General features: G+C 31.7%; 5 protein-coding genes and 1 non-coding gene across 13 annotated transcripts; 4 read left to right on the top strand and 2 right to left on the bottom strand.

The window, feature by feature from the left end:
- Positions 1–3,387: 3,387 nt before the first annotated feature.
- On the bottom strand, positions 3,388–10,085 carry LOC122573547 (caspase-1-like). Its single transcript, XM_043740040.1, has 5 exons — positions 9,690–10,085; positions 9,100–9,406; positions 8,221–8,399; positions 7,624–7,744; positions 3,388–7,258 (listed from the first exon to the last, which is right to left on the bottom strand). Exons 1-5 carry the CDS (start codon positions 9,804–9,806, stop codon positions 7,020–7,022), a joined length of 963 nt encoding a protein of 320 aa, XP_043595975.1. The 5' UTR covers positions 9,807–10,085; the 3' UTR covers positions 3,388–7,019.
- A 1,679-nt stretch (positions 10,086–11,764) lies between these two features.
- LOC122573548 lies at positions 11,765–12,575 on the top strand. Its single transcript, XM_043740041.1, has 2 exons — positions 11,765–12,049; positions 12,240–12,575. Exons 1-2 carry the CDS (start codon positions 11,771–11,773, stop codon positions 12,273–12,275), a joined length of 315 nt encoding a protein of 104 aa, XP_043595976.1. The 5' UTR covers positions 11,765–11,770; the 3' UTR covers positions 12,276–12,575.
- A 242-nt stretch (positions 12,576–12,817) lies between these two features.
- LOC122573837 (WD repeat domain phosphoinositide-interacting protein 4-like) lies at positions 12,818–15,547 on the top strand. 2 transcript variants are annotated; one of them, XM_043740741.1, is made up of 7 exons: positions 12,818–13,153; positions 13,509–13,776; positions 13,857–14,097; positions 14,198–14,346; positions 14,440–14,541; positions 14,609–14,727; positions 14,802–15,292. In XM_043740741.1, exons 1-7 carry the CDS (start codon positions 13,105–13,107, stop codon positions 14,849–14,851), a joined length of 978 nt encoding a protein of 325 aa, XP_043596676.1. In that variant the 5' UTR covers positions 12,818–13,104; the 3' UTR covers positions 14,852–15,292. The 2 variants fall into 2 exon arrangements, with proteins under 2 accessions (XP_043596676.1, XP_043596675.1); XM_043740740.1 differs by lacking the exon at positions 14,802–15,292 and adding an exon at positions 15,299–15,547 and having other exon boundaries at positions 12,819–13,153.
- LOC122573839 lies at positions 15,536–16,408 on the bottom strand. The gene is made up of 3 exons (XM_043740742.1): positions 16,273–16,408; positions 15,847–15,955; positions 15,536–15,777 (listed from the first exon to the last, which is right to left on the bottom strand). Exons 1-3 carry the CDS (start codon positions 16,273–16,275, stop codon positions 15,707–15,709), a joined length of 183 nt encoding a protein of 60 aa, XP_043596677.1. The 5' UTR covers positions 16,276–16,408; the 3' UTR covers positions 15,536–15,706.
- Positions 16,409–16,426: 18 nt separating this feature from the next.
- LOC122573994 lies at positions 16,427–16,533 on the top strand. The gene has a single exon (XR_006318855.1). It is a non-coding gene; the product is annotated as a U6 spliceosomal RNA (small nuclear RNA).
- On the top strand, positions 16,443–18,983 carry LOC122573421 (phosphatidylinositol glycan anchor biosynthesis class U protein). Of its 7 annotated transcripts, none has more exons than XM_043739761.1 (5): positions 16,443–16,635; positions 17,184–17,279; positions 17,479–17,681; positions 17,755–18,457; positions 18,538–18,983. In XM_043739761.1, the coding sequence occupies exons 1-5, from the start codon at positions 16,602–16,604 to the stop codon at positions 18,789–18,791; spliced, it is 1,290 nt and encodes a 429-aa protein (XP_043595696.1). In that variant the 5' UTR covers positions 16,443–16,601; the 3' UTR covers positions 18,792–18,983. The 7 variants fall into 7 exon arrangements, with proteins under 7 accessions (XP_043595696.1, XP_043595700.1, XP_043595698.1 ...); XM_043739762.1 differs by lacking the exon at positions 16,443–16,635 and adding an exon at positions 17,043–17,103; XM_043739764.1 differs by lacking the exon at positions 16,443–16,635 and adding an exon at positions 17,051–17,103 and having other exon boundaries at positions 17,527–17,681.
- The last annotated feature ends 36 nt before the right edge of the window (positions 18,984–19,019 follow it).

The following is a 19,019-nucleotide window of genomic DNA, read 5'->3' as shown; positions in this document are numbered from 1 at the left end:
CTAAATAATCTCTAATACCTACCACGAACACTTCCAGTAAATAAAGCAGAGGATAGAAAAGTATAGCCAAAGCAGAACAGCATAGAACGGATGAAAGAACGAAGAACCGAAAAGTGGATGGAACATTAGATACCTGCAGCCACAAAAAACGCGCACATATCCATACACGTGTGCACGTATAGGTACCAAGAGGAGGATGGCAGAGCAAACGCGGAGGAACGCGACACAAAGGGAGAGATCAAGGGAAACAGCGGCAGTACTGAAAACTGCGTTCAAACAGCGAGAAGCGACGAAGGTGAAAACGAGACGAGGATCTAAAAACGACGAAGCATGTTGTGTGCTGAATGAACGGACGAGAGAAACTCTGCGTGACAGAGACAACGTACATATATATGATTCTCAAAACGAGGACAGAAATATCGCATATACCGGTGTATGCAGAAACAGGAAGAGGCTACGAAACGTCGACTAGAAACGATAGTCGAAGAGCTCCGGGCGAGGATAGAGACTAGCTAACGCGATGAACAAAGAGGAATAAAGATGAGAAGAGAGGGTTGGAAACTAGCAAAGAGTAAAAGGGATAGAACGAGGGATAAAAGTAGGAAAATAGGGGAGGAAAGAGAAGGTACGCGGAAACAGAGACACTAGGCTAGGGGCTCACAAAGAGGGTAGCGAAAAAAAGGGATAAAGCATGGAGGAAGATAAAAGGAAGGTCGAGGGAGGTTACGATACAAATAGAGAAGGGTCGTACGTTGCGGGAAGAACGCGTGTATAGTCGGTAGAAGCGATACAGTGAGCTCGTAAAATCGGTCAGGTGTTATACAGCCATTATTAGTTGAAATGTTCTACCTTCCATTGTGAAATATCGGATTAGTAACGTAGCAATTAATTCAGATAAAAGTGGCAAGGATTTAGTGTCAGTAATTTACTGTAATACTCACGAAAGTAGTCGTACATTTGAAGCAACATTCAAAGCAATTAATTAGAAATCAGAAACAATATCTATATATGAATTCATTGAAAAAAATTGCTTTGGAAAAGAATTTGATCATGATGCCAACGTAGCCCCACCCGTTTCTGGGAGCAATCAGGTCATGTCGGGACGTTATCAGCAGTCAACACGTTAATTTATAACCTCACTGTATATCTTGCACCAACTATACGTGCGTCAATGAACACACGGTAAGATGAAAGCGGCTGTATAGTTCTGTCTAGAAGTAGAACTTACTTGTTGGAAGGGTAGGACCGAATTTCAGGCTGAAGTCTGAAGAACAGAATAAACAGATACGGGAATAAAGGAAGATAAAAGAAGGAAGTTTTATATTGAATAGAAACGAGATGAGAATCGATGAACTGGGCTCATTCTCCTTTCTGCACTTTATTACGTGTGACAGAGCTGAAGATCGTTTAATAATTATAAAACAAAGGGGTGACACTTTTATTCACGTTTCATTCACAGCACGGAAATGAAAACATTGCGCGTGACTATTGCGATAAGCAGCTCTGGGAGATTTCAATATTTATAATTAAAACATTTCATACACTTTTAATCAAAATATTTTTCTTACTATTTATTTTATGTACAAACGTTTAAATGAAGTGAAAGGATAAGATGCAAAGGATATAAGATTTTAGTCATCGTGTGGACATGATCGAAACACAGGTATAATATAACCAGTCAGGTGAAGAAGGAAGATTCATAAACACGTGAAAAAGGGATGAAAAATAAGGAAAGGATTCTAAGAGAGTGGAAAGAAAGAAACTTAACAACGGAGAGCAGCGTTCCTGAAAAGGGGAACATGTACACGATTACTCTAACTCAGAAGGTATAGTGATGAGAAGATCCGGTGGTAGGCCGAAGAAATCCAGACTCGCGCGAGAACTCGCTACGAGTGAGAAGAGAGAAATTAAGCGGCATGTTAGCGAAGAGAAGTAAACGGACAAAAAGTAGAGGAAAATCGATTAAACGAAGGAAAATCGAGGAAACGAGATTAAAAGCGTAAGAAAAGACGCGCGTATATAACTCAGGCCTCATTGAGGGTGGAACAGAACAAAATTGAAGAAAGATTGAAGAGGAAAAATAGAAAAATAGAGACATGGTACTAGAGGGATCGGAGTAATAGATAAAATAGTTTTTAATGATAAATAGATAATAAAATAGATCAGATTTTTCAAGTTTCCTTGGACTATAGATTCTTAGTGTAGATTCTTAAGATGAAAATACGAGAAAATTTGTCTTGCAAGAAAATTTATAATTACTAAATTTTCTAACCACAATTTCAAAAATCTCGAGGATCCTAGAAATACATAAATCTTTTCAGATTCCTAAATAATCCCTAATAAACACCACGAATTCCTTCTTAGACAGACGATAAAACGGAGAGTAGAAAGAATGCGAACGAACGAAAAGGACGAAGAAAATCGTACAGGGTGAAAGTTAGAGGAATGAGATTAAAGAGGTAGAAAGAGACGCGTGAATGTACCTCAGACTGTATGGAGGCTGGAACAAAACGAAAGGAGAAAAGATTGAAAAGGAAAAATAGGGAAATAGAGGCACGGTGCTAGAGGAACCGGAGCAATAGCGAGGAAAAGGAAGTGGAAAAGCGAGCAGAGATGAAAGAGGACAGGATAGGCCAGCGAGATTTTTACGCTAGACAGGCTGAGAGAGAAAGGCGTGTAAGGAAAGAGACGAATCCACGTGCGGGGGCAGTATTGATCTGTTCGCGCAAACTCCTGACTCTTACGTTTGCTCCACGGCCAGAATCGTGTCTCCCCTCTTCCTCTTTCGCTCCATTCCGCCCCTGGTCCCAACACACGAATGCCTGTCGACGCCGAAACTGCTCCACTGGCATCGACTATGACCCTGGTCATCGTCCTCCGCGGGTTGCCTAGTCGAGAACTTACTATAAACGCACATATCATTGAATGACGCAATCCATGAGTGATCTACGTCAAAGGAAGTCGTTAGTTGAATTATTTTTCATGATCCAGTCAAGCGGAAGCAAAAGTGTTCGGAGGGTTGTAGACTACTGTTCGACCTTCTGTTGGTAATTGCGCTGATTGCTCCGTCCAGAGAGTTGGAACTACTAGCTTTTTCCCCCCTTTTTTTTTTAGTCGGTGTTGAATGGAAATTGGTTCGGAGATAGAACAATTGGTGTTTGTATTAGATGTGATATTTTGTGTAGGGATATTGGATTAAATTAAACATATCCAAACGATTTATATTTGTATAGTCATTCAAATTTGGGAGATGAAATGATCAAATGATGAAAAGATTGCTCTGAATAATTACTCTGAAGACCATGGTTATTATTATTATCATATTGCTATTGTTACAATATTTTTACAGATAGATAGAAGTGAAATTTTTCTGGCGAAAAAATAAAGAGATGATTTGCTGTTGAAATAGTAAAAATGAATAATGTTCCTTATTCCCCATTATCAGATATTTATTATTAAGGAATTATTATTAGATTATTAGATATTATCGTGGCATTATTATTACAATATCGTGTGAAACGTAACATCGTTTCTAAATGAAAACTGAGCTTTCAGAGTACAGCTTTCATTTATTAAAACAATCGGAACGAGAACGATATGTTTAAATAACGAAATCGTACCTTAGTTAATTACTGTTAATTCACGCGATAACGATTTTTCGGACACTGAACAACGCCCGGGTGATTTATGGATCGGACACGTTGATAATATCGCGATACAGTTTATTAGCCGCTGAACGGAGAAACGCAGAGCCACACTGGGGATAAGTCTGCAGGGATATGTTTGTCAAGCAGATCTGGAAACAGGCTACTGAATGCTTGATTTAATAGGACGTGTAAATTTCGTACCGAATATTCCATTTCCTTGAATATTCCATATACCTGTACAGCTTATTATCGTTCTCCTTTATCTTAGAAAAGATACAATTTTCTATGACATTTCAGTAGCATTTTCTATTTTTATTAATCCACAAGATTCGACTTTCTCAACAATTTCTTTTCCATCAATTTACATTACGAATTCTATTTTTTAACATTGCAGTTATAAAAGAGAATTCCAAAATTTGTATACTTATTTGCTATTTCTTTTAGATTCTATGATTTTTTAACCTTACAAAGAAATTGAACTATTTGTAGCATTACGATAAACAATTTGTTTTTCTTAAATCGTAGAAATTCTTTTTACTTCCGCAAAGTATATATTATTCTTTCTAACAATTGAATTCTTGCTACACGTCGAAACACACATGAAGCACGAAAGTAACGACGCGACGCTCTAATCATAGCGATTACAGTGTTATCGAATTGAACCAATTTTCATCGCCTACAAGGGGAACGATTTAAATCAGATTCGTTAGCAAAGATCATTTGCCTATTAGAAAAATTGCTGGAAATACGAGACAAGGACTCTTAAATATATTCACTCCAGTTCTCCGAGTAAAGCTATCGCAAGCTTTTAGCGACTTTAAACCTCTAATATCATAAAATAATAGCATAATTAGTCATCAACATCTCGTATTATTATTACATCTTCTTTAAAAAGGCTTGAAATGACCTTTTGCTAGATTATCTTTGCACAATATATTGATCAAATTTGAGTGTTAAACCGTGTAGCATCCTGTATATAAAATATCCAAAACATAATTTTCTTAATGCATGAAACAGATCTATGCTTAGCTTTGACATTTTTTACTTGTGTTTATAAAAATATGAATTCGTATAAACATCCGCTGACCGAAAGTGCTCTTTATCCCTGAAATAGAAAAAAATATGTTCAAACGTCATCGTCGTACAGTTTCCAACAGAATTTCACCCCCAATGGGCAATCCGCAAAGCGGATTTTTTTCAGCGGCCGGTAATTGGTGGCACGGCGGTATCGCTTGTTTAAAGTTAACGAGCTTTTTTCATTTCGAAGAGCAGACAGCAGTTCGAATAGGAGAGCCAATTAAATACTGATGGGAGATCGAGCAGGAACAAGTGCTCGAGAAAAATCCGCGGAAAATGTTGCACCGAAGAGCGATGATCGAAAAGAAAGATAAAATGGAAGAAAAAGAAAGAAAAAAAGGGAGAGAGAATGGATCAGGAACGCGAAACTGTGGATCAAGAAGTAGTAGCACGATCAAGAAATTAAAGAGGAACGATGTATGATCTTCCTTTGAAGAACTGTAGAGGAAAAGAGGCGAAGGTATGCTTTTCGATAAATAATTATTCTGTACGTATTTTAGTAGAAATTAATTCTGATAAACTTTAAACTTTATAATATTGTATAAAAACTATATTTCTATTTCCAATTCATATCGAATTATTTCATCCACTTCTGTTTTTTCCTAACACTATCTACATGAGAGAAAAAAGCTCGTTTTAGTTTTGTAAGTATTATTTTTTTTTCCTTAATACATTTACCAATTAGTACATTAATCCTTGATACATTATCAATGCCAGTCAAAATAACTGGTGCTTGTCAAAGTTTAAAAGGGTCCTACAATCTATTTACCAAACTTGAATTAAACAGTTTCCTTGTTTTATACAACTTTCCACACGTTTTTAGAATTTTTCCTGCGTATCATTCTATATGATGGTGTCAATTATCAGGAAAATTCTGGATCGATCTTGATGCTAAAAAAAATTGTATGTTCATACTACATTCGTTGAATTTAATTGATCTTTCAAACCTTTTGGCCCTTTTCTAATCACTTTAAGCTTTAAAATGTATGAAATTCAAATTACCCTTTTACTGTTTGCAAAATGAGTAATATATCAATTTTTCCAGTATATGTATACAGTAACTCATGAAAGTATTTGAACAATGATTATAGAAAATTTTTGTAAATATATTCTATTTACAGCACAAAATTTTTCATACGGCTGTAATACGATATGATTATCATAATTATGGTAATAAAATATGAAACCACTCTAGAAATACATACAAAAATTACAATATAAATAGTTACTTTAAATATGTCTATAATTATATATGATAAAGATGCATGTGATACGTACTGAACTACCATGAGATATCTGCAACTCTTACTGTTACTCGTATTTTTATGTTACTCTTTGGAAATATCAAATTTATAACACGTCTCTGGCTATCGAGCGCGAAAGAAACTGAAATTCTAAAAAACATGCAATTCATTACTCCTTTAATATCGTAAGATTTCAACTCAAAAATAGCCATTCTTTGTGATCGTGCTACAACCTCTGCCAACGAGGACCTTGTGCCTTCTATTCTGACTAGAATACTATGATTCAATTTATAACTTCGTTATATCATAGCCCATACTATACTGGCTTCGCAGAATTTTATCTATCCTTATATCTATCCTCTCATTTATAATAAGCTCGAGTCACGTAAAACGATGAATATCCTTAACATAAATTGGCAGATTACTAGAAGGAAATGAAGCAGTTAATAAAATTGTAAATCGTGACAGAGGACTTACATTATCCTCAAACATTCACGCGCTAATCACAATACAACATTTCAGGACTGAAATCTATTCAAAATCAGTTAATCGCTCAAGGCCAACGTGATCAAATGCCGCATCCACTTTCGTACTATATAGAATATATGTTCACAACGCACTCGTTGGAAACACAAAAGGCTGCAAATTAAACGCATACTTCTATACATCCTCGTTCATAATTACTTATTAGGAAACTTGGTGGTTTCCTTAAAATTGTTAAGAAAGTCATCGATCAGAGAAAATTTTGAATTTGCATAGGGATGACAAGACGAAAAATTTTGGGAACAATTTACAAGAATTTTGAAGAAACATTCCTAGTAGCTAAATTTAAAATAAAATTTTTAACAATAACGTTTTAATAACTTTCTAACGGTTTGTCGGATTCACCTTGTTTTTTTTAAGTGTCCTAATAGTATATAAACGGGGGTGTAAGTACTTCTTCCTTTCTTGAATTTTTACCACATTTTTGTATATATTAAATGTAACAACAATGAAAGACTGTTTTCACAACTTTTAAGAGATCATTCGTTAAAAAAAGATTGTCACTGTTCTATGACTTATTTTTCGAAAAAAAATATAGATCTCTGGTCAATGTTGAGCTAAAGGTAGGCATTTGTTTTGTCTCATTTAGGAATGGACTATCGTATGCAGCTTCGAATTCGAAAGCGACCTTGCGCGATGTTATCGTTAACATTTTCAGTAGATCCATATTCCTCCAATGCTCGTTGATCACCTCGCATAGAGTCTGAATGTAGTAGCTACCATGTGAACTACGAAACGAGTAGTGACCTGCAAACGAAGTAAAACTCTTTAGAAGACTTTGACAAAATTAAAAAATATGAGACAATGCTTGCCTCGATTGAGAAACAATCTCCGACTTAACGATTGCAAATACCATTTCTAGCAATCAATGAACAGTATTAAATCTATAAGTAAACCAAATTTCGTTTTAACATTTGAAAACGTAAGTATGGCGTGAAAGTAAGAAGATCCAAATTTTATAGTCTTAAATAAAATATATATAATGCTTGGATTAAATTACGTGCGATCTTCATCGTTTCTAAGAACTTTAAATGTCGAAAATTAAAGTTCGATGCGTTTGTATCATTATATATATGTAAGCAATGACATTTTTTTGTTTAAACTATATTTACCTTCTACACAACTGTAACCGTACAGAAAATCTGCATGAGTAGGAATTGTGTAACTGTTTTGGACCGAATCAGTTGCACTTCTTACACGAATACCTTGCATGGCATTCTTTCCTTTACAAGCCTACAAGAAGTAACAATTGGTAAATACTGTATTATTAATAACATATATACTTGTAATATATGGATACTTAAACGTAATATATTGTACATATATCTTTACATTTATACTACATGTATATACTACGAATATACAAATATATGTATAATATACTAATAATAGATTAAAAAAACTGTTAAGTCTTAAAGAGCCGAATTTTTAAAGCTGGTGCATAAGTTTGAAATATGCGACCCACGGATATCTCAAATTTAACGTTATCGACTTCTTAAAGGTAGAAGATTAAAAACTTAAATAAAAGAAAATGGAATCATAATGTACTGATAGTGAAGAAGAAACAGTATCTGGGAGAAATATTAAGCAAATCTGTGAAATTTGGATTATTTTTATAATCACAGCGTTAAAACACAAAATTTGGTAACATAAATTAATTGAAAAAAATTAAAAATGAGGTGTTGCAAAAAATCGTAGGAAACACTGACCTGTATGAAAAATAGCTTTGGTTTACCAGTTAACGATGGACAATTATCTGCGGTGAATCTTCCCCAAATATCAGATATCCGATATGGATAATCCTTCGCGTATACATAATCACCACTAGTGCCATGGCTTAATATAAAAATACAGATACAGTCATAATCTTCGTAATTGTTCGCGGACACTACAAAAAAATCAACATCAACGATCAATGCATAGTATATAATTAAAGAACCCGCACACGACCAGTAATAATATTAATATCACTAAATATGGACAATTTTATTGCTTATGTGCAATCGATATCAAAGGACTTAGGCAGAATATTGACGAAAATCTGCCACGTGAACATCAATACTGGTGAGTGATGTCAATACTAACAATAATATTAGCCATGTGCTAAGATTAACAATAACTTATTGAAATATATTTCAGTTCATTATAGAGTATGTAATTGGAATAAGTAGTTTCATTATATAAAGTAATTTCTCTCAATAAATTCATATATGAATATTGCTTCCGATTTCTCATCTTTTGCTTTAAATGTTGCTTGCGTTTTATATAGCGTTTCAAAGAACAAAGACCATTGTAATTAAGAACGCTCTTTTTCTAACTTGCATACTATTCAAGATTGCAAAAACTAGACAATAAATGAAATGTGCTCTAAACGCAGTATAACACAAATTCATAATACGTTGCTTAAAAGCACCTTCCAATTTAATATTTTCAATAATATTATCAATAATACTGATCGTGTGTGGTCTCAACAAAATTAAAGTGTATTAACAATATCATTATCAAAGTGCATTGTCAAGATTACTGTCAATATCAGTGATAACGTGCGGACCTTTTGAAATCAAACAATGAACATACTGAAGACATACAATTTGCAGCCTCCTCCATGATGCTAACGTAGTCAAGATCCGGATAAGATATCACTTCGAAACCCAAATTAGTGAAGGTGTGCTCTATCGCTTTCTGATCATTTTCAGTTCCATCTCGCTTTCCCATTTCATCAAAGGTCTTATTATTGAATATCACGCATTTACCACGTCTTCTATTGTTCATCGGATAGACTTCTGCGTCTTTATGTATAGAAAAATTCTGTACGATTTCCTTCCTGTACGATATACCATGCACTACTTTAGCATCAATTAAATCTAAATTTTCCTTAGAGTCCGTGGAGCAATTCTGAAAATAACGAATTACAAGAATCTTCCTATTTCCGGTTTTCCAAAAAAAATCGTCATTTTCTATGTCTTTCGCGTAATTATAGCCTTTGATCTCATCTCAGGCAAATATATAGTAAACAGCAACGTTATTTAATATCATATACAATTTTTATCTACTCATCGGATAATTACAACGTAATCATCGTGAAGAACAATCGGATATACAATTTGTTCCAAAGGCGAATGACAGTTTCCACAAAACGAAATAAAAGATATTTATAAAAAAGACGTGTCTCCCTTACTTCTTTTGTTGGATCCTGCGAGATCGAATGCGCTAGGCTTTTCATCTTCGTGATGTTCGAAATATAATTGATAGCGGCGCGACTCAAACTGATGAAACAAAATATAAGGACGAACATGATTTAAATGCGTGTACTGAATTTCGTGGTTCGTTTCTTACAGAGAAATCCTCACTTATCTTATCGTTATTAACGATAGAGTCGTTATCGAACGCTGACCATTCACTGTACATATATATGTATATATATAAGTGACACTGATATCGATATTTCCTTAAAATGTCAAATATTCTTTCTAAGAACCAGTTTTATTCATATCAATCATATTCACTTTTGCTCAAAAGCCTTCTTATTCCATTGTTTTATAATATTTGAAAAAGTATTAATGTTTCTAATTTTACTACAAAAGTATTAATTTCGATACACGTTAAGCTGTATACCTTTATGTAAAAGTTGTGTTTTTATTTCCAATTTGTACAGTGACTCACGAAAATATTTGGAATGTAACATAGAACATATTGGTGAATAGAATTCTTCGATTGTAGAAAAGTTCAAAAAGTTCAAAGTTGTACAACTTTTCATCGGTGTCGTAATGAGATACAATCATGGTGATTATAACAATAAAATGTAAAATCATTCGAGGAATATAAAAGTTAATTTAAATATATAATTAATGATAAAAGAGGGTAACTACTTGATGCGTCTGCTGCTGATGAAGGTGAGGCGTTACGTAAGCTATCATGAGATGTTCGGCAACTCTTAATATTACACGTATTTCCATATTACCCTTTGAAAATATCATGTTCGTAACACGTGTCTGGCTATTAAATGCGAAAGGAACTGGAATTCTGTTTAATAATACCTTAATATTTTAAGATTTCAACTAAAAAAATGCCTTCCTTTACAATCGTGCTATAACCTCTACCGACGTGTAGCATGTCAGTATAAGTTTGATCATTTCCTTCTTTCCTTTAATTTCTTTCTTTGTCATTGAACAAACATCTAAGGTATAAGTTTGTTCATATTTCTGGCATATATTAATTATAATAACAGTGGAAGACTATTTCGTTTATTTTTGAAGGACTATTCGTTAAAAACAAACTGTTATTGTTGTTAACATTATTATTTGTTACTACTTTTCGACTTATTTTTAGAAAAGAAATATAGGTCTTTGATCAGTGTTAAGATAAAGCTAAGCTGAGCCATTTATAGATTCACCATAGTTTTGAATGTCGAGATTTATGTGTAATGTTGAGTGGCTCATGGGCTGGTCTGATATGTTGTTACCTCCTTGGGGTAAGAGCTGGTAACTGACGTCGTTTTCCAACCATTGATGTTTACATCAATCAATTAACTTTTGGATAACGACGTCAAGCCAAAAACTACACTCTCTGTAATCCAGTTTAGGTCTTGCTAAATTCTCTTATTTCATTCATTTAAACTGGACTGCAGAAGCTATTTATTAATAAGTAAACTATTAGCACCCGTCGTGGGTCACCGTGAAATATTGCATAGTCATTGTGGGATAGCCAAACAAACATACGCGTTTTAGTTTTAACTAATTATAAGATAGATATACATATACATATACATAAATTCATTATGCGTACTTTTCGTACAAAGTTATGCTATATAACTTGGATTTTTCCTACTTCTTCTTGTTTAGTAAGTAAGACAATTAATTTATCAAAGTATCTATATCTTTTTTTAATATAGCGTAATGAAATAATCCTTTTTGCAGTATTGTAAAAGTATACAATTCTGTTTCGTTATAAGATATGTTATTCTATTATTTGGAAGTTTATAGAAAATTTTAGTTTTAAAATTCAAACCATTACTATACCGAATCGATAACGTCGCATCCTAACGTCGAGACACGAAAATGGTAAGGGATCCAGGTGACCATCAAAACGTGAGATACGAAAAAGAATATAGGTTTAGTCTATACTTCGTGTATAACTTATCTCATTAAAAAGTGAATAATCATCATGAAGTATATAAAAAAGTGCATGTACGCTTTGAATGTACGATAATTAATTAATTTTATATGATTTTTTAAATAAATTATTTAATGAACAGTGGGAATGGGGAAGGAGAAAGAAATTAATATTAAAAATGCCTGTTATAGATACTTGTATCAGAGAGAAATTTCCTCTCTGGTGAAGATAAGGCTTTTAACTGCTTTTAGTAACCAGACGACGTTGGTTAATTTAGACGCAGAGAGGCGCTTCAATCAAGAACTTAGTATTCCTCGTGTAACACCATCGTGTAAAAATGGGGCGTACCCGGTTATCTCTGTCTCTTTCTTTCTCTCCTTAACGCGATCGTGTACTCGACTCACTAGACCGCATAGTAAGGGAATGGTAGGAAACAGCGGTACCATGATAATGTATTTGTGTTACATATATGATTATTATGATTATATTATTATTATTATTTTGTATCTAACTAGTACCTAACAAATGTTATGCAATATAAATATTTTTTCATTATTGGAAATCTTCGTAAACTTTAAAATTATATTATAATTTTTCTTTTTTTTCTATATTCTAGCATAGAATCAAACAGGGCAAACTCCTAACTTCATAGGTCCTTGCATATGCTAGCGTAGAACACCTTCAGTGTTTGGCCGCGTGGTGCAGCACGTATCGTGGAACAACTAGAACAATGGGCATGAGTTTCCTCTCATTTCCTCTCTGATATGATCATTATTCAGTACTCATTTCCACGATGGTATATGACTGTGCTCATCTCTGATATCACTGCAGCCAATGTTGTAAACATAAAACTGGGCGTAACTCTATAAATCATTTAGTACATTTTGTATTAAAGATTTTATTTATTCATAAAAATAATGTCATTTTATTTTCTATCTTTGAAATAATAATTATTATTATTACTAGTTTTCTCAAATAATATGATAAAAATAATTATTATTCTATACAATATATTACAGTTGATACATGAAAAAAATATTACCAAATTTATTTCGAGTTTATATTTTTAATTTCTTAATTTATTAAATGTAACTTAGTAATATATATACATATATATACATACATATATACATGCATACGTATACATATATATATAAGAATTATTATGATTTTCATTAGTTATATACAAAAGATATTTGTTAAAAATAACTGTTGTACCACCCAGAGAAAACAATAAATCTGTTAAACCTGTTAAAAGATATTTGTTTGCGCTATTCATAAAATGAGAATCAGCCTTACAATGCTATCTTACGTACCACATAAAGAATGAAATACTGTGCCAAACATTGTATCATAGTCACAGCTGACTGTGAAAGGAGAATGTAAACAAAAACACGTAGTATAGTTATTAGAAAAAAATTCATATATCGATAGAACAAATACTCATTCATTAAATTTAATGTAACACCAGATAACACCAAATGGCTGGAGAAAGAAATATTCTTAATTTACGATTTAATCAGGATCAAGGTAACTATTATTTATAACGTTAATTACCTGAATCTTTAAGAATCACGGTGTGAATTTATTTTCAATAATTTAGAATTTAATATCCCTGTTATATTGTTTTAAAAGTAAAATGTTAAAAATATTTAACTTTGTTTAATGAAAAATAAATATATATAGTGTTATAAGAGAATAAAGAATAAAATATAATATTAAAACAAATCTAGTTTATTTATAACAGTATTGTCACTATATATTCTCATGTGCCAATGTTCAATTTAGTTATTAAAATTTCAGATAATTAATGTCAGTAACTTTTTATCATTTATTAAACTAGTTTTGTTGTTTGATATTTTGTTTCTAATTTATATTCTTTTAGGATGTTTTACATGTTGCATGGAATCTGGTCTTAGAGTATACAATGCAGAACCATTAGTTGAAAAAGCACATTTAGAAAATGATATAATGGGAAGTATAGCTATTGCAGAGATGCTTTGGAGAACAAATATCATTGCCATAGTAGGTGGTGGTACAAAACCAAAGTTTGCAGAAAATACAGTACTTATTTATGATGATCTATCGAAAAAGTTTGTAATGGAAGTTACATTTACCAGTCCTATAAAAGCTATACGATTACGTAGGGACAAGTAAGTTCATTAATAAAATTGACTTTTATTTTTAATCAGTATAAATGTTGCATTTACTTAGGAATAATTTTACAAAACAGAATGATAGTGGCACTTCAGCGAGAAATACATGTTTTCTCATTTCCTATGCCAACACGAAGATTGTTAACTTTAGAAACCAGAGATAATCCAAAAGGATTAGTTGAAGTTGCTACATTAGCTGCTGCACAAAAACAACTTCTTGCTTTTCCTGGTCATAAACAGGGTAGTGTACAATTGATTGACCTTGGTGCTACAGAAGCTGGAAGTTCTAGTGCTCCTGCAACTCTAGCAGCACACCAGGTACATGTGTATTTTATATACAGATTTAAATGAAGGTAATGTTTCTATATTACCATGTCTTCTCCTAGTATTTCTTTATATTTATAAACAATACTATTAGGGAGCACTGGCTTGTCTCGCAGTTAACAGTAGTGGAACAATGATAGCAACTGCTTCCACTCAGGGTACTTTAGTTAGAGTATGGGATAGTATACGTAGACACTTATTAGTGGAATTGAGAAGAGGTGCTGACCCTGCAACACTTTATTGGTAAATATGTCTACAGACAAATTAATTATAAAACAACATTTTACTTTTAAAGATTTTATTATAATGAATTATAATGTATAATTTATATTTCAGCATTACATTTAGTAGAGATTCGGAATTTCTATGTGCTTCCAGTGATAAGGGAACTGTACATATATTTGCATTAAAAGACACACAATTAAATCGTAGATCGACGTACGTAAATATTGTTCAAACTTCCATAAATTTTAATGATTAAAGTTAATAATTAATTTATTTACAGTTTCTCAAAAATGGGATTTTTGGGAAATTATGTTGAAAGTCAATGGGCATTGGCTACATTTACAGTACCACCAGAATGTGCTTGTGTATGTGCATTTGGTACAAGGAGTTCTGTTATAGGTATGTATTGTATGAAAAGCATATTGAATATAGTGACTTAGAATATTTATAAAACTATTTATTATATTATATAGGATGTCCCACAGCATTGGGGAACCACTTTGGCAGTGGATTCTTCATATGAAAGCAATAAAGGAGTTCATATAAAAAAATGTCCTATTTAAACTTGCTTACGAGTTATAGCGAATTTTATATTGGAATACTTCTATCGAAAGACAGAAATAGTTAAGCTAGTTTCACTTACTTATTTATAAACAGAACACAATATCTAACCAGCAATACCTGGAGAAATGGAGAGAGTTAGACAATCAATGATAAAATGTCTCCAATCTTATGTTCTGATGCAGCAAGGTCATTTTCAACACATCTTGTGGAGCTTTGCAAGTAGAGTTTGTTAAAGAAGAAACTTGCTATAATTTGAGCTTATATATATAGTAAGCCATATCAAATAAATATAAGTCAAATAGGGCATATGTGTATGTGAATTCCTTTTATTGTATTCCTGTGTAGAATCCACGACCAAAGCAGTTCTCTGATGCCTGTATAATATATAATTTTAAATTGTTTCTAGCCATTTGTATGGACGGAACATTTCATAAATATGTTTTTACTGCCGATGGAAATTGTAACCGTGAAGCATTTGATGTCTTCCTAGATGTTTGTGATCATGATGACTTTTAACACAAACTTTATATTGTATTTATAAGATGCTGTATCTGTAGGGAAGTTTCTAGTCGTTTCAAATAAGAAACTTCTTGCAGCTAATGTCTGTACAGTAACATAATTATATTAATAATTATAAGAAGAGTACAAATCATTACATTTATTGATTTTTTGACATAATACACTAAATGTTCTTCAATCTATTTTATATACACCAACGTCTTAGTGACATATGTCCAATTACATAATAAAAATTAATTTTGTACAATAAATGTCCTCTCTAATCTGTTTTTTTTTTTATTCATATTATATTTCCTTAGATATTTGTGTCTTTTCTTATATTTCTTTTATTTGCACTTTCAGCTGCCACACGTTCTCGAATTTGTTCTGAAATTTTCATGTCACATAATATGAAAAAATAATTTTATTTAATAACTATAAATGTTATAGACATACTATATGGTTCTGGATTAATCATGGGGCTAATCATTGTAAGATAACAAAACGTTCCTATGAATCCTACTATTGTTCCTATAAATGTTACATATCGCCACCCTGTCAAGCGCTAAAATATGAAGCATATTATTAAAATTATCTTTTATATATTTACGAATTATAATTTGTACACATTACACAACACATAGAACATTTTATACAGAATGAAACTGGTAATGAGTACGATTTACATTATAAAGTACAATAAATTATACATTATTTTATGTGGTTTAAGAAACAAAGTTAACCTAAAATGATTTTATTGTTTCGTTCAATTTTTAGTAAGATAATATATTATTTTTGTAATATTATAATATCTTTCAAACCAAAGTATAAAGTCAACAAATTTAAAATTGTCGTAGGAAGATTTAATAAATAAATAAATACCATCGTCTCTTTAACGTAATATGTATCTTACTTAAACTTTATGTTTCACGCTACATTAATACGCCACCAGATGGCTACCATGAATACTCTCTTCTCGCTAGTAGTAAAAATATAAATTCGTTCCTTTATATACGAGAAATTAAGACTTACTAGTGTACTTGCTTCGGCAGTACATATACTAAAATTGGAACGATACAGAGAAGATTAGCATGGCCCCTGCGCAAGGATGACACGCAAAATCGTGAAGCGTTCCACATTTTTTTGTTACACACAATTAAATATTATTTAAACCATCTGAAATATTTTGAAAACAAAACTTCTACCGCAAGATGATTAAAATAAGAAAAATAGTAACATTACAATGTAATAGAATAAAAAAAATAAGGTTTTTTACAAATAGAATACGAACACCTTTTGTTTAGATTTTCAATTTGTTTATTTATATTTTTAAATTGATGAGGATACTTACCATGTATTATTACTAATAATTTTTTAAATATAAACTATGTGTTAAAATATTTCGAATAAGAAAAAGATCGGTTTTATTATAAATTGATCTCTAGTATATTTACAGTTATTTTATTGAATTATGATAAATAAATTGGATTCATTAAGGAAAGATAAAACCGCTTCAATAGTATGTTTTGATTATAACTCTCCTTAGCAGCAATCGAATGCAAAATAATACCATGGTTATTGTTATTAAAGATTATATTTTTGAAAAACCGTAAAGATAAACTCAATTGCTTAAATAAACAAAGAATGTATATAATACATAATATATAGCATAGTGTGTCTGTTCAGATACCGGTTGCATGTCACAAGTAGATCGTAAGACGCGCGCAAATACATAAATGATTTATAGCTTAATTAAAAAATGAAGAAACAATGGTTATCAAATTTTGTTTTAGCTGGTACTATTCGATTTTTATTGATGAATTCTGAGTACCAAAAAGTCATTAGCAATCGTGTGGAAATTTCTACTGCATTGAATTCTTGGAAGAGAGGTTAGGATAAATGTCATTTTGCTGCATTTAAATTTTACATAATAATAACCTAAATAAAATTCTCGTTATTGTTCTCTATTATAAGTAATGTAAGCTATATATATATGTATATATTTGTATCGTTAGTAGCATTATTACTATAATACTAGAAACAATAATTAGATTGACAATTGTTATGATTCCCCTGATTGATTTTTAGTAACTGAAGGAGTGTATTTGTATAACTGTGGCATTGATCCTTATACAGGAGATTTGTTTCATGAAACACCTATCGGATTATATATTTTCAATTTTATACAACAACATTTATCACAATGGGTATTATTTTGCTTATTTGTGTCCATTGATTTGTTAACAGCAGTATTTCTTGGACTTACAGCAAAGCAATATACGACTGAATTGGTCAGTTAAATCTCACATATTTAAAATATTGCTGTAATATAATTCAATTATAATGAAATAATTTAAATTTTAGGTTTCTAAACAAAAAGAAGAGGAAAAATTATGCAATGAAAATAAAGAAATTCATAATGACGCTTCTGTAGTATATACTGCAATGATGTATGTCTCAGCAGGATATTTATTTAATCCATACATAATACTTAATTGTGTTGGACATACAACAACAGTATTTACAAATTTGTTGTATTCCATAGCATTGGTTTCAATGACAAGATCTATATTTTGGAATTGCTTATCAATTTCTTTATTAACATTACAAGGACTTTATCCTGTTTCACTCATAGTGCCAACAGTTATCTATATTGCTCGTTCTAGTAGTACAAAACGAAGAAGCAATATTGCGAACTATCTTATAGTATTTGCAAGCATGTTAACCATTCTATTTTGTATTTCCTATTATATTATGGGAAGTTGGTCATTTATTTCGAACACACTTGGCTTTATTTTAACAGTTCCTGATTTACGTCCAAATGTTGGACTTTATTGGTACTTTTTTACAGAAGTATTTGAGCACTTTAGATGGCTTTTCATTGCTTCTTTTCAAATAAATGTCAGTTTATTATATATAGTACCATTGGCATTGAGATTACGACATGATCCAATGCTATTAGCATTTTCTTATTTAGCAATTACTGCAATATTTAAATCTTACCCTTGTATAGGAGATGTTGGATTTTATATGTCTCTTTTACCATTATGGAAGCATTTATTCCAATGTAAGTTTTCATATTAACTAGTTGTTTATGTATTAAGTAGACAATATGATGAGTTATCAAAATTTTATATTCTTTTACAGATACACAACAGGGATTTATTGTAGGCTGTTTTATGCTATTCTGCACAGTTTTTGCACCTACTGTTTGGTACCAGTGGATATATTCCAGATCAGCTAATGCAAACTTTTATTTTGGGGTTACATTAGCATTTGCCATAGCACAAATTTTTTTACTAACAGATATCCTTTTCGCGAGTGTGAAACATGAGTTTGCTGTACGTCACGGTATTAATAATGATGTTAGTGGAAATACTGCTAAACTTCTTTTAGAGTAAAGTTGTATCTTACAAAATTTAAGATTAAAATCATTAACTGAAGTTTGAAATTTAAAAGAAGTGGTTCTTAAATATTTACAAATTATTCGGAAAAAAATTTAGTGTTTGTTAATCACAAGTCATAACAATACGTAATTTTATAAAGTCTCCAGGTAGTAGAATGTTTTAAAATAAATTGATATTAAACGAAAATGCAAATTTTTATTTTTTATATGCATTTATCTATTT

The sequence above is a fragment of the Bombus pyrosoma genome, linkage group LG12, assembly GCF_014825855.1.
Source record: "Bombus pyrosoma isolate SC7728 linkage group LG12, ASM1482585v1, whole genome shotgun sequence".
NCBI lineage: Eukaryota > Metazoa > Arthropoda > Insecta > Hymenoptera > Apidae > Bombus > Bombus pyrosoma.
Note: the sequence above shows the minus strand (reverse complement) of the source record. Positions and strands in the feature narration are given on the sequence as shown.